Below are 12,388 nucleotides of genomic sequence, written 5' to 3' on the forward strand. Positions count from 1 at the left end.
ATTGAAATATGAACGATTGTTGTTATCTCCTCGTGGAATATGAACATTTTTGTAATAAAATCATCCAATTGTAGGGAATTTTGACAACATGGGTGATCTTTTAGGGAATTTACTCCATTTTTGTAATGGTGCTATTTGAAACTGTAGGTAACGTCATCCAATTGTTAAAAATTAAAAACATAGTCTTTTCAAACTGTAGGTAGCGTCATCCAATTGTTAAAAATTAAAAACATAGTCTTTTCATATTGCTAAACGTAGTAATAAGTTCTATTGTATACTGAGAGTAAAATCGCTTTAATCCGCTATACTGGTTGGCTACCTGAACTTTCACCTTATTTGTGAGGGTTTGAATCCCACGTTATAATCCCCTCCTCTATTTGTCCTTTCCCTACTCCCTGCATAATAATAATAATAATTTTTTTTTGAAAAAAAAGGTATGTATAGAAGCAAATAATTTAAGTGATCATGCTCCTTCTGTTCATCCATCTACTATACCGACAACTCAAGAAGCTAATTATGAGGGCCCTAGAAAATATGCATTAAAAGTTTACTAAATGAGCTGAGTTGGTGAATTTTGGTATTAAATTATCAAAACTATCACAAACCTTATTTCCCACTCGGCTTCAAATAATTTTTTGTTTCCACTTCAAATGTTGTCCAGAAGTACCGTGAATATTTTAATTCAACCTCGAATTGCAAACGAGCTTTCCTGAATGTTAGTTGTCCAATCACAATCACAACTCATAAGAGAGAATACCACAGTACCCACAACTTTATGAGGGTCTCGTTCTTTCACCATATATATATATATATATATTTTTGACAAGGGTACCGCAGCCGCTACCCTTCGGGTGTATATATATTTATATATATATATATTTTTTTTTTTGACAAGGGAACCGCAACCGCTAACCTTCGGGTGCACACTGGGTAAACCCCACTCCTGTGCAATTTTTTCCATAGTTTTAGTCTCAGAAGAAAAATTGGTAAAGAGGCAGCAAAAGCTCAACAAGTCCTTCGAAATGTTCATATTCATCAGAAACTGGCAAAGTTTGCTTTCCAAATTCATAAAAGGATACAGTAGTAGTAGTAGTATTGCATTTGTAGACCTTATACAACAAGCAGTGCCCCAAATCACCCATGCATCTAAGATATTATTATTATTATTAGAGATAGATATAAGAGCTCACATCAAGAGTCAAGACTAACGACACACTTTAAGTAATAAGTATCAGATGGTAGATACCTAGTAACATAGATATTTTGTCTCTGACTCCTACAAAGTTCTAGCTCAAGGTTGAACAAGCCTGTCTTGGCATTTAATCATTTATCCCTTGTGCTGTTCTTGAGCCATTCTAGGTACTGGGGATACCCACCAACTATGGGCATCGCAATCACTTCCGGAACACTGCAAGAAACAACCAAGAAAAGGATCAAAAAAATATATGCGCACTCTCCACCGCCATTCCCCTCTATTTGGGGACTAACGTTTTGAGTGAAGATAGCAATCAGCTTATGCACCAAAGACTAATAGCATGTTTAGTCAAGCTTCTAAAATCCGCTTATTAGAAAAGCGTTTTTTGACAAAAGTGCTTTTTGAAAAAGTCTTTTGGAGAATAGTAGTTTGTGTTTCGCCAATCAATTTGAAAAACACTTTGCCGATACTAGAGCAATACTTTGTGTTTAGTCGATGTTTAAAAAGTAATTCTGAGGAAAATCTACATTTTTTAGTGCAACTACTCAAGAGCACTTACATTTCCGGACTTCCCTAAAAGTTTGGCCGAACACCTCAACTTTTTGAAAAAAGAAGAAAATCCTTTTGGCTTCCCAAAAGCTTGGCCAAACAGGCAGATATACATGAAAAATCTGTCTTCCTTCTAAGTCCCTTTTTAACATTGGAAACATATATTCAAGAAGGATAATCTGTACCAAGTTTGTCTAACCAATGCAGAGAAATAAGACGGTTGAACATTAAATGACAAGTTACAAACTGAAGTACTGATGTCATTTAACAGGTAGAAAAAAGAACAAAGATGCGACGACTTACTCATATTCGTGGTTGGCCTTCACGTGTTCTGTAAGAGCTTCCAATAAGGATTCCCTGGTCTTGATTATAAGCAGCTCTTCAGAATCGGTCTGTACCTGTTAACCAAAACAAAAAGCAAAACTAACATTGTGTATCGAGAAAAGTTGAATCAAATCAAAGGGGAACAGTCGCTCGAAGAAGAGTCTTACCTCTCCTTGCCACTCGTAAACAGATTCGACGCCTGCACACACAGCACATCAATTCACTTATGCATCCACAAGCTTCTTGAAGTACTTGTATTAATCATATAAGTTGTCAACTTAGAAAACAAGACTAATGAGGACACCAGCAAACTACTAATTTACATCCAAAATTTCTTCCATTTTACCAGAGGCTATAACCACAAGACCCCAGAATGAGAAATTAAGCCCTAAAAGCCTCTCCTCTCAATTTGCCCGTATTCAATTTTTATATTTATATAATAACAATCACCCCTACACATTCTACATTACCCTGGTGTTCAGTAACGTTCAAATGACATTTCTCAAAATTTCAATGCATATTCCTTCAATAATATGAACACTGATCCTTCGTGAATTTACTTCCAGCAAGAAAAAAATGAGAAAAGTGGACATCAATGTATCATCGCAGCAGTCCAACCACATCAAAGAAAATTGATGGAATCAATAGGGGTATGGTCTGCGTACACTTTACCCTCCCCAGACCCCACATTGTGGGATTTCACTGGGTATGTTGTTGTTGTTGTTGTTGTTGTTGTTGTAATAGCTCAATTAGGTTCAATCTCCGGAAAGGGGGCATAGTCAAAAGCACCCAACATTACAGGCAGTAAACAAGGAAACAACGATATATTTGAGTTCATATTTGCAAATTCTTTATCGCAGAAGATAAGGAAATCAAAATACCTAAGGCACTAATGGTTAACATGCTTGACAAACACTTTTTGATAACCAAAAATTCATTCTCAGAGCTCAAACTCAAGACATCTGGTTAAGGTGGAAGAATCTTATGCGTCATACCACAAGCCTTAGTATGCTTGTAACGAACATAACGCTTCCCATAAATGATGATACATTAGAAGGAATCAAGCTTTAAGTTCTAATGCTAAGTGTTACTAGCAAATGATGAGGGATTAGCACTCTGTACTCAAATTGAATTCACGACAACAAGAGTGAACCACACTTTCCAAAGCATAGTGGTATTGTCACCATGTTAAACTGAAGTTGAATTGCTAAGGTCTAAACAGGCAAATGATGGTAAAGATACTTTCACAGATGGGTGCAAGACAAAAACATGAAGGTTTGTTTGGCTAGTTAGATCAGTAATAAGGAGATGCGCTCGCCTGGTACTCGATTAACACATGCTGCAAGTTTCTCCTTGACTATGCTCCCTGCCAGTTTCTTACCTGTAAAATATTTTGAACCCAAGATAATGATGATAAAGATCCATCCATAGCATCAGAAATCACAAAGATTATATAAAAGCACTCTTAAAGATAGCATCACCGGAAATTTATGCTGAAATCGTCTTTCCATAACATGCTTAAACTAGTACACATGGACAGATAATAAATATTGCTTCAGAATATTGGCACTTTGATACAAGTCCAGTAGTATAATGCGAGGTTCTCCTTTTTTGTTCAGACAATGACCAAGATTCATGAATTAGAGCTTGAATCCGAAGAAGTTACTTTTTTTTTTTTTTTTTAACTCTTCGTTCTCTACATATTCTAGCTAAAAAATAGAACTAGAAAACACCAAAAAAAAAAAAAAAAAACAACAACAACAACACGTACAATGTGATCCCGAGACCATGCTTATTTCAACTAGAAATCTCAACAGATTACTCCCTCTGTCACAATTTATGTGCTACAGTTCGGATATGAGAGTCAAACAAGAAAATCTCTGACCGCGATTTATTCGTATGCCGTTTAAAAATTATTAATTATTATGACTTATTGTACTTTTTAAATATGTAAATTATTTCTCAAAAAGCTTAAATTTGTATTTCCAAAATTCACGGTTAAAATAAAAAAGTTTGACTCTCTAAATTCGAGAGAGGGAGTACCATTTTAGTGACAAAGATCAAGGAAAGACAATCATCAAGAGATAATAAAATGAAATACCAAAACTACAAAAGGAAAAAGAGATAAACAAAAATTAAATAGCATTAGAAATAATAGCAAAGACAAACCCAATTCTTTGTTAGGAACAGTGACATAAACAACAATACTAGGAACAATCTTGCTGCTACTATCTCCCATTCTAATACTACTAACACTTGTACTCTGTCTTTCACCACTTAATTTCAACCTGAAAACATTAAACAAAACAAAAAGAACCCCAGATATTATTTTTCTCTAAAACCCAAAATTAATTTCAAGATTCTGATCAGAAAAAAAAAAAAAATTACCCAAGTGAGTGAGCAAAACCCGGTTTGGTAAAAGGGATAGAGAGATTAGAGAAACCAAAAGTAAGTACACAAAAGGCACCTACTATGGGTAATTTTCGACGGATTAAGGTTGATGATGTTATTGCTGACAGTGTTAATGCCATCTGTTGTTAATATTATTTGGTCCGCTTTTATATTTGGTTTAATTAGTTTCTTGATGCCTTGTCATCCCCATAAGAAAAGAAAGGAATTGTAATACTATTAGGGATCGTTTGGTACATTATGCAATAATAAGTAATTCTAGAATAAAAATTTATAAAAAAAATTAGTATTTCCTTATTTTTTATTTGGTTCCTAACTTTGAGATAAGTTATTTCAAGAATAGTAATAGTATCGGACTACTTATTACTGTCAGATGGTGAAAAAATAATACCGAGCTTAGTTATTCCTGATAAAAATAACTCTGAGTTCCCTCAAACTCTTTTTCTACTAAATAAGGTAGGGCTATTTTTATAAACAAACAACTTCTTCTTATAATTATGCAATGGGTGTTATTTTTAATACAATAATCAACTGAATGAAAAATAATTCTCTATCAGAATAGCGAATCTCAGCATAACTTGACTTTAAACCAAACAACCCCTTACTCTAAAAGCCTGAAACTTTCTAGAAGGGATCAAACTTGGGCTTTGTGGGTTGGGCTAGTTGAAAGCCTTATTAAATCCATAAGTCCAGTGCTAAAAAGATATTGGGAAATTTGTGCTTTTAGTCCCTGAAATATTTACAAACTCTGACTTTGATCTTTGTTTTACTTAATTAAGCACATTTAACCTTTAATTGATCAAAATGTGCAATATTGATCATTTTGCTTGTGAATTTCACAAATTCGGTGAATTATTGGCTATTAACCATTTAATTAACCATGCATATGTTCAATCTTGGGGAAGATAATTAGACAAGACATGGTAGCTTCAGCTTACTAAGAACATGAACTTAGATAGAAAGGTATGAGGTCGACGATTAGAGCAGAAGGCTAGTAGGTAGCTAAGCGTTTTGTCCTTTTTAGTAGTATTCTTTAGTTATCGCATAGTTTTGTCCTTTTTGTTTGTATCTTGCTACTTTGATGTCCTATTTTTCTTACAATCATGCTTCGAATACATTGCTTTCGATCCGAGGGTCTATTAGAAACTACCTCTCTACCTCATAATTAGTAGAGGTAAGCTATGATTTATATCCTACCCTCCCAGATCCCACTCGTGGGATTACACTGGTATGTTGTTATTGTTGTTGCATTATGTTCAATCTGTATCTTTACTCTACGTATTACTTATAGATCTACTATTAATTTAAATGTAACTTATTTACTATGTAAAGGCACCGAAACACATAGTTTAATTAATACAAAATTAAATATATTTATTTAAATATTACAATAACCAAAATCAAAACTAATTCATAATTAATGTGCAAAAAAGCAATTATGCCAAATATATTTACAATATTTGCATATTATAAATTGACATAAATTTCGAACACTGTATTACATGTTCGTAGAATACTGACATAAATGTTGGACATAAGAATCCACACGAATGTTTCTACGAGGAAATGATCTTTTGTGTTCACTTACAATTTGAATCAAAAAATAATTTAACAAAAATTTCTTGTTTATTAATAGATCATTTATATTGTTTCTTATTGATATTCTTGAGAAAAAGTATATTCTTGAGAAAAAGTATATATAACTAAAATAAACTACAAAATCAAGAGTGTGTTTGGTCGGAAGGATCCTTGAAAAATGTTATTTTTGAAAAATAAGTAATTTTCTTATTTATTTTTCTGTGTTTGGTATTAAGTAGAAAATATTATTCTAAAAATATTTGTGTATAATCTACAAAGATACTATGGCCTCATTTGTTTTCATTAAAATTAAGACGTCTGAATCTGAATACACATCTGAATGATTAAGATGTTGTCTCTAGATCTGAACACTGAATGATTTAGACTGTTTGTTTTCTCAACATTTGAATGTGCATAATGTATTTATTTAAACACAATAAATATACAATTCAAATAAAAATGGAACTAAAAATTATAAAATAAATACAAATTTAATAAAATAAGAATATTATTTGATAAAAATATGCAACATTTATATTTGCTAGTAATGATGGAGTTGTTTGTAGTGATGGTAGGTGGGGGTTTTTTTGGTTTTTGGGGGGGGAGGGGGGTTGGTAGGTGGGGTGGGTCTGCGGGTAGGGTGGGTGGTGGTGAGGGGGTAAGGTAGGTGGGTGGTGAATGTGGTGGGGTGGTGGTGATGGGTGGGTTTGTGGAGTGGGGGTGGAGGTTGGGGTGGTGTTGGTGGTGAGTGGGGGGTAGGGTTGGGGTGTGGGTGGTGGGTGGTGGGAGTGAGGGGATGGGGGGAGATGGAGCCGGTGGTAAAAATTATCCATACAAAATACCTCTTAATGATATTAAGACTTTGTTCAAGATCTTAATGATTAAGATCTATTCAGATCAAATAAGTGCTTAGATCTTAATGTAAACAAATGCACTTAATGGTCTAAAGTCTAAACTATTCAGATTCAGACCTCCATTAAGTGCAAACAAATGAGGCCTATCAGAGGTGCAGACGGGGGTAAGAGTTTGGGTTGGTGGGGATGGGGTAGGGGTGAGATATTGGAGGATGGAGAAGAGACCATCAATGTGGAATGACAATCGTAAAATTTATTTTCCTTACTTCTACTTGGAAAATCATTTTCCTCATATTTAAGGAATTTATTTTTCTAGATCAAATATTGTCCTAAAATTTTGACCAGCCAAACATGAAAAATATTTTTTAGAAAATATTTTTCTCCATGGAGTTTATTTGCTAGTCCGGTCGAATATTTACGCTTAACGGTTTGGCTTATTGGTTATCAAATTTAAAATATCTAATCTGCTAACCCAACTAATAGGATATCGATTGATTTGATTTGAATTAAGCTATTACCGATCAGTCATCGATTGGTTTATCAAATAATCAAAAAGGTACCGTAGGAGTTGAGCAAAATTAATAGTACTCTATTTCTTTGTTACATCAATCATCATAAGAGCAACATATGCCACTCCCAACAAGCATTATAGCTAATGCAACAATTGATATCGCTTTATCATCGAGCCCGACTTTATCAACTTAGCTATAGAGTATACCTTTAGAATATTGTAACTGTGATGCTAATTTAACCAACTTTCATCTAATTTTTTTTTTTTTTTTTTGCTAAAGTAAAGAAGTCACGCGAAAAGTGGGAATTCTAAAAGTAGAAAGTTAAAATGTAATATGATAACGGCTAACCCGATATGATAAGAAAAATGAGTAAATTGTATCCGCATCGTTAAGCCATTAACTTTAAAATTCCAAATTGCTCCCTGACTATTAATTCGATAGTTTGATACCAATAAACCAATAAATATATTTTGCGGTTGAATTTTCGATCGCCGTTCGATTTTGGACAACCCTACCTCGAATCTACCATCTCCCAAATAACTTCACCAACTTGGATTCTCGGATCTCTTATGCCAAATGAACTCAAAATGCTTATTCTTTAAGTTCTTGGGCCTCAACCAATGTAAACATGATCACTTAATTTATCGAAACTAATAAATGCCTATTTTCGTGAGGACGTTTATAAAATAGCCGGTTGAATTCACTGTTATTTGTTCTAGGCGGTACATATAAATTATAGATTGATTATACAAAGTTATACACATATTATTTATGAAAATATAGCTAGAACTGAATGCGGAAAGTATGAAATACATCTCGTAATATATTTAACCAGAAAATAGATTATGCTTCTGCTGAATTATCTACTCGTTACAAAATCCCAGGTGTCAAAGTATGGATTTCATACAGTAAAAAAAAAAAAAAAAAAAAAAAGGGGAATGTGTAATATCCGAAACGTACAAAACATAGTAAATATCGTAAAGGCAGATGTAGTGATTATACACATAGTATGGATTCGCCGGTTATTTTTAGTTTAAACGATTGGGTGAACGGGTTATTTAGGTTAATTCTTTATTTTTGTGTTGTGCCCCTTATGCGTTAGGCTGTTTAAGCTCAGAGTTTGTATTTTTTGTTTGGTTTGATGTTCTTAAGTTAATGCTATTTGGGCTAAAGACTGGAACACAACCTAGCTTAGATATAACATTGCGTTTTCTTTGTTATTGAAGTTTCTACAACTTATATGTATTGAAAATGGATCAACAATGGCTACTATTTAGCCTAAACATATGCACCAGTTTCTAATTGTTTTTAACAATGAGACTTGAATAGCAATATAACAATCGAATTGTTAATCTCCTTTTTCCCCTTTCTTTGTCTTGCTACTCCGGAAATTGGAATTATGTCGATCAAGTGTAATTCATTACAGGAACATCCAATGGCGCGGTTTAGTGGTCATTAAAATGGTGAAAACTATAAAAGATCATGGTTTAAATTTCATGAAAGACCAAAACCCTACGTGTAATTATTTAGGTTTCCTATTTGCAAATGGAAATTTTCTAAGTTGTACATGTAGTCTAGAGATTAAAAGTGATTCCCTTGTGGTTTTTGTCCCCTTTCCTTTTTTCTATTCACTTATGGAGATCGTTGACAGAGTTTCTAAAATGGGAAAATCCCAATATATGATGACATTTCCGGTAGATGCACGTAGCTTGATCTTCAAGATTAACAGTAGAACAGATCAAAGGGGGAAAAAAGCAATTTTTTAAGTCTCGAGTACTAATAATAAATTGCACTACCAGAAAAAAGAAATGTCCAGTGGCTAAGCACTTCTGATTAGCAATCCATACTTATAAAACACCATCAAGGTGTCGGGACAAAAGTTGCAGCAAAAATCATAATTTTTACTCCGAGACATATTTAGAATTTAAACTTTATGGATTTGAGTTCAAAATTCTACCATAATTCATTTGATTTGTTGGGTTTAAATTCAATTTATTTGTACTTGCTTGATAAATCTTTTAATACATAAATAGGTTCAAACAAAAGTTCCTGATTTCGGACGACGGGATTTGTGCAAATAGGATTATTTTGCACCATTATTTAATGTTCGATCCCTGTTAAATAAGTTGTGAAAAAATAACTTTTACGTCATAAGTTAAAATTCGATTTTTTGGTGGATCCCCGGAACACTTGCATTGCCACGACTCATGGCGGATCACAAAGAGTTCAGTACAAAATATCCTAGCAAATTATCAGGGTCTCTGATAAATGGGCTTGCTAGAAGCACGACGAATCCTCAGGAGCACGTTTGTAAAAGTTGTGTTGTAACTGTGAAATAAGTTATTCTCAAATTCTAGCGAGTCACCAAATGTTTCTGATTAAACAAATTCTATTGAATCATCAGGACATCAGTACAAATTATATTGTAACTTTGGAACTAATTGTTCACAATTTCTGGCAGATCATCAGAAATATCATAGATATTTCACACCACCATTTTGAAGTTTAGAGGTATCACTATCAAAATTGTCCATCTAATTATTTGAGAATTATAACTTTTTAATTATATAAATTGAAACATACCATTTTTCCCGTCGAGAGAAATGAGTTTGAACCTCTTTACAAACTTGTTTTAAGTTTTATGTCCTTCTTATAAGAAATCTTCGTTTTTACACGTCATAATAGATCATTTCCTCTGTATAAAGTCTACTAACTTGGATGCTTAATCAGGTAAAATTATATTATATACAACTTAGACAAACGTAGTGACTTAGTGTATGAAAACTAGACATTTAGATCAGGTAATTGAAATTATGCTTGAATTTTGTAAAAGGAGATAAATAAATTAAGAAGATGACTGTACTTGTGCAGAGGACCAACGAATCTAGATTTTTTAAGTCACGTTAAACAGGTCATTGAATTGTACTAATCGACGTGTACTCCAAATCCACCTATTAAATCTGTTAAACAACACCTAGAGCATCTTGATATTGAAAATTCAACTTTTAGTATAAATTAATTAGGTTAAGAGTAGCTGGAAAATGTCCAATAAGGACGAGATCCCTAGTTTTGGCCTTTGAACAAATAAAACTACTGTTTTTTCATCAAGGATCATGGTAGAGTGATTGGTACCACTACATTCTTTATTAGAGTCTCGGCATTGAGCCGTGGGACGGAAATTACCTTTAACTTTTATCCTCAAAGTACGATTTTCAGAGAAAATAAGAATTCAAATTAGTCGGGCTCCAGAACGAATATATACACATATGAAAGAACTATTTTTTTGAAATATACCCCAATTTCCCAAGCAAGTGGTTCCTTCTTCACTCCCAAAGTAGAACCAAACAGCACGAATTGTAAAAGACATAGTTTGGAAGTAAGACAAGAAGATTAGCAACCCAAGACTGATTTGTTTAGTGTTTAGTCGAACGTAAATCACCAATAGAACTATGAAGAGATGGTCCTTAGTGGATTATTTATTCGTCGTGTAAGATTATTTTATTTTGTGAGATTTTTTTTTTCCGTATTAGACTTGTGATGACACAAAAAACACGGCAAATATTCGGGGTGGTTGTGGTTTTGGACCACCGCATGTTGGACATAGTTGTATGCATCAGTATTCCTTTTAAGTTATGATGTACACCGGTAAATAATTTTTTGGGGTTTTAGTCCTTCTAAGTAATACAAATATTTAATATTGGTCGTGTATATAGGGTTAGTGTGTGTGTGTCTATATATATAATCTGAATAAGCTAACGCTAGAAAAACTTCGAAGTAGAGTATATTTTTGTTTACTTTTCCCGTTCTCTATATTTCACATTGTTTATTTTTATAAGGGATATCAAATACTCCACGCATGTGGTTATAAAAGGTGATCTGATCCTATCTTAACGCACAAGTAGAATTTTCCATGAAATTGACATTTTTGTGTTACATGCCGGACCCCCATGGGCTACTTGTGATCTAGAATCGACATATACCAAGAATTTATTTTCATTCATTGTGATAAATGATTCTCAAGCAATGATAGACCACCTTCTTATGAGAGCTGTCAATATGGGTTGGGCCCGCTGGGTCGGCCCATCCTGATCCGTAATTTAATCGGGCTAAGATTTTAAAGCCCGTTTAAGAATGAGGCTTTTAGCCCGGTCCATGTGAGTTCGTCGGCCTGTGAGATTCGTCCGAGGCTAGCCCAACTCGTAAGGCTTGTCTGAATCTGGGTCGGCCCGTGAGGTTTGTCTGAGACTGGGTCGGCTCATGATGTTTGTCTGAGTTGGGTCGGCTTGTGGGCCAAATGAAAAAAATTAATTTAAAAATATAAATATTAGAGGAAATGAGAAATTAAAAGCAACAAGAGAAGGAGCATAATCTAGCCATTAATATATTACAAAGCCCAAAAAGCAACTTCTTAAAATTTAAACAAAAACATATATTAAATTTAAAAATAAAAAATAAAAACTCTATATCTTCTAAGTCTAAAAAGAAGGACCACTCTTCCCCCTCTTTCACTCTTGTTTTTTTTTTTTTTTTGGGGAATAATTTAATTATGGACTTGAGGCCTTTTTTTTTTTTGGTAATAAAGATCATTCAATTATATATTAAACACTAATAGTTAAGAGTTAGACATTGTCTAGCAAAAGTAGTTCCTGCTATGTCTGTCCAAAAATAACTTTGACATACATGGGAGGAACTAGTAAAATCATCGGATCACTTTTTCTTTACACCTTCCTTTGCCAGCGGGTCAACTACTTAGTTATGCTCCCGGTAGTATAAGCATATATGCTTGATTAACAATACTATATAATTTTATATTATAAATATTTATATATTTTTTACATCGCAAGGTAAGAATTTACATCCGCCTCTGTATAATGAAATGAACCTCCGAAAAAGTTGTCTTTAATATATTTGGATCGTTTCGTAGAAGAAGAAAAACAAAACAACAAAGTCATGTGATACACTAGTGT

At 33.6% G+C, this 12,388-nt stretch overlaps 1 protein-coding gene across 1 annotated transcript; it reads right to left on the reverse strand.

Moving 5' to 3' along the window:
- Positions 1 to 1,002: 1,002 nt before the first annotated feature.
- On the reverse strand, positions 1,003 to 4,648 carry LOC132033647 (protein CutA, chloroplastic). Its single transcript, XM_059423677.1, has 6 exons — positions 4,457 to 4,648; positions 4,238 to 4,356; positions 3,387 to 3,449; positions 2,236 to 2,267; positions 2,048 to 2,142; positions 1,003 to 1,408 (listed from the first exon to the last, which is right to left on the reverse strand). Exons 1-6 carry the CDS (start codon positions 4,597 to 4,599, stop codon positions 1,324 to 1,326), a joined length of 537 nt encoding a protein of 178 aa, XP_059279660.1. The 5' UTR covers positions 4,600 to 4,648; the 3' UTR covers positions 1,003 to 1,323.
- Positions 4,649 to 12,388: the final 7,740 nt, after the last annotated feature.

Source organism: Lycium ferocissimum, chromosome 10, assembly GCF_029784015.1.
Source record: "Lycium ferocissimum isolate CSIRO_LF1 chromosome 10, AGI_CSIRO_Lferr_CH_V1, whole genome shotgun sequence".
Taxonomy (NCBI): domain Eukaryota; kingdom Viridiplantae; phylum Streptophyta; class Magnoliopsida; order Solanales; family Solanaceae; genus Lycium; species Lycium ferocissimum.

What these genes read in the sequence shown, in the direction of transcription:
- LOC132033647 (XM_059423677.1), bottom strand. Translation starts at nt 4,599, where the DNA reads ATGGCATTAACACTGTCAGCAATAACATCATCAACCTTAATCCGTCGA. An exon ending in GGTTTTGCTCACTCACTTGG is followed by an intron (nt 4,357 to 4,456) that starts GTAATTTTTTTT and finishes TAATGTTTTCAG; the next exon opens with GTTGAAATTAAGTGGTGAAA. An exon ending in ATGTGTTAATCGAGTACCAG is followed by an intron (nt 2,268 to 3,386) that starts GCGAGCGCATCT and finishes CTGTGTGTGCAG; the next exon opens with GCGTCGAATCTGTTTACGAG.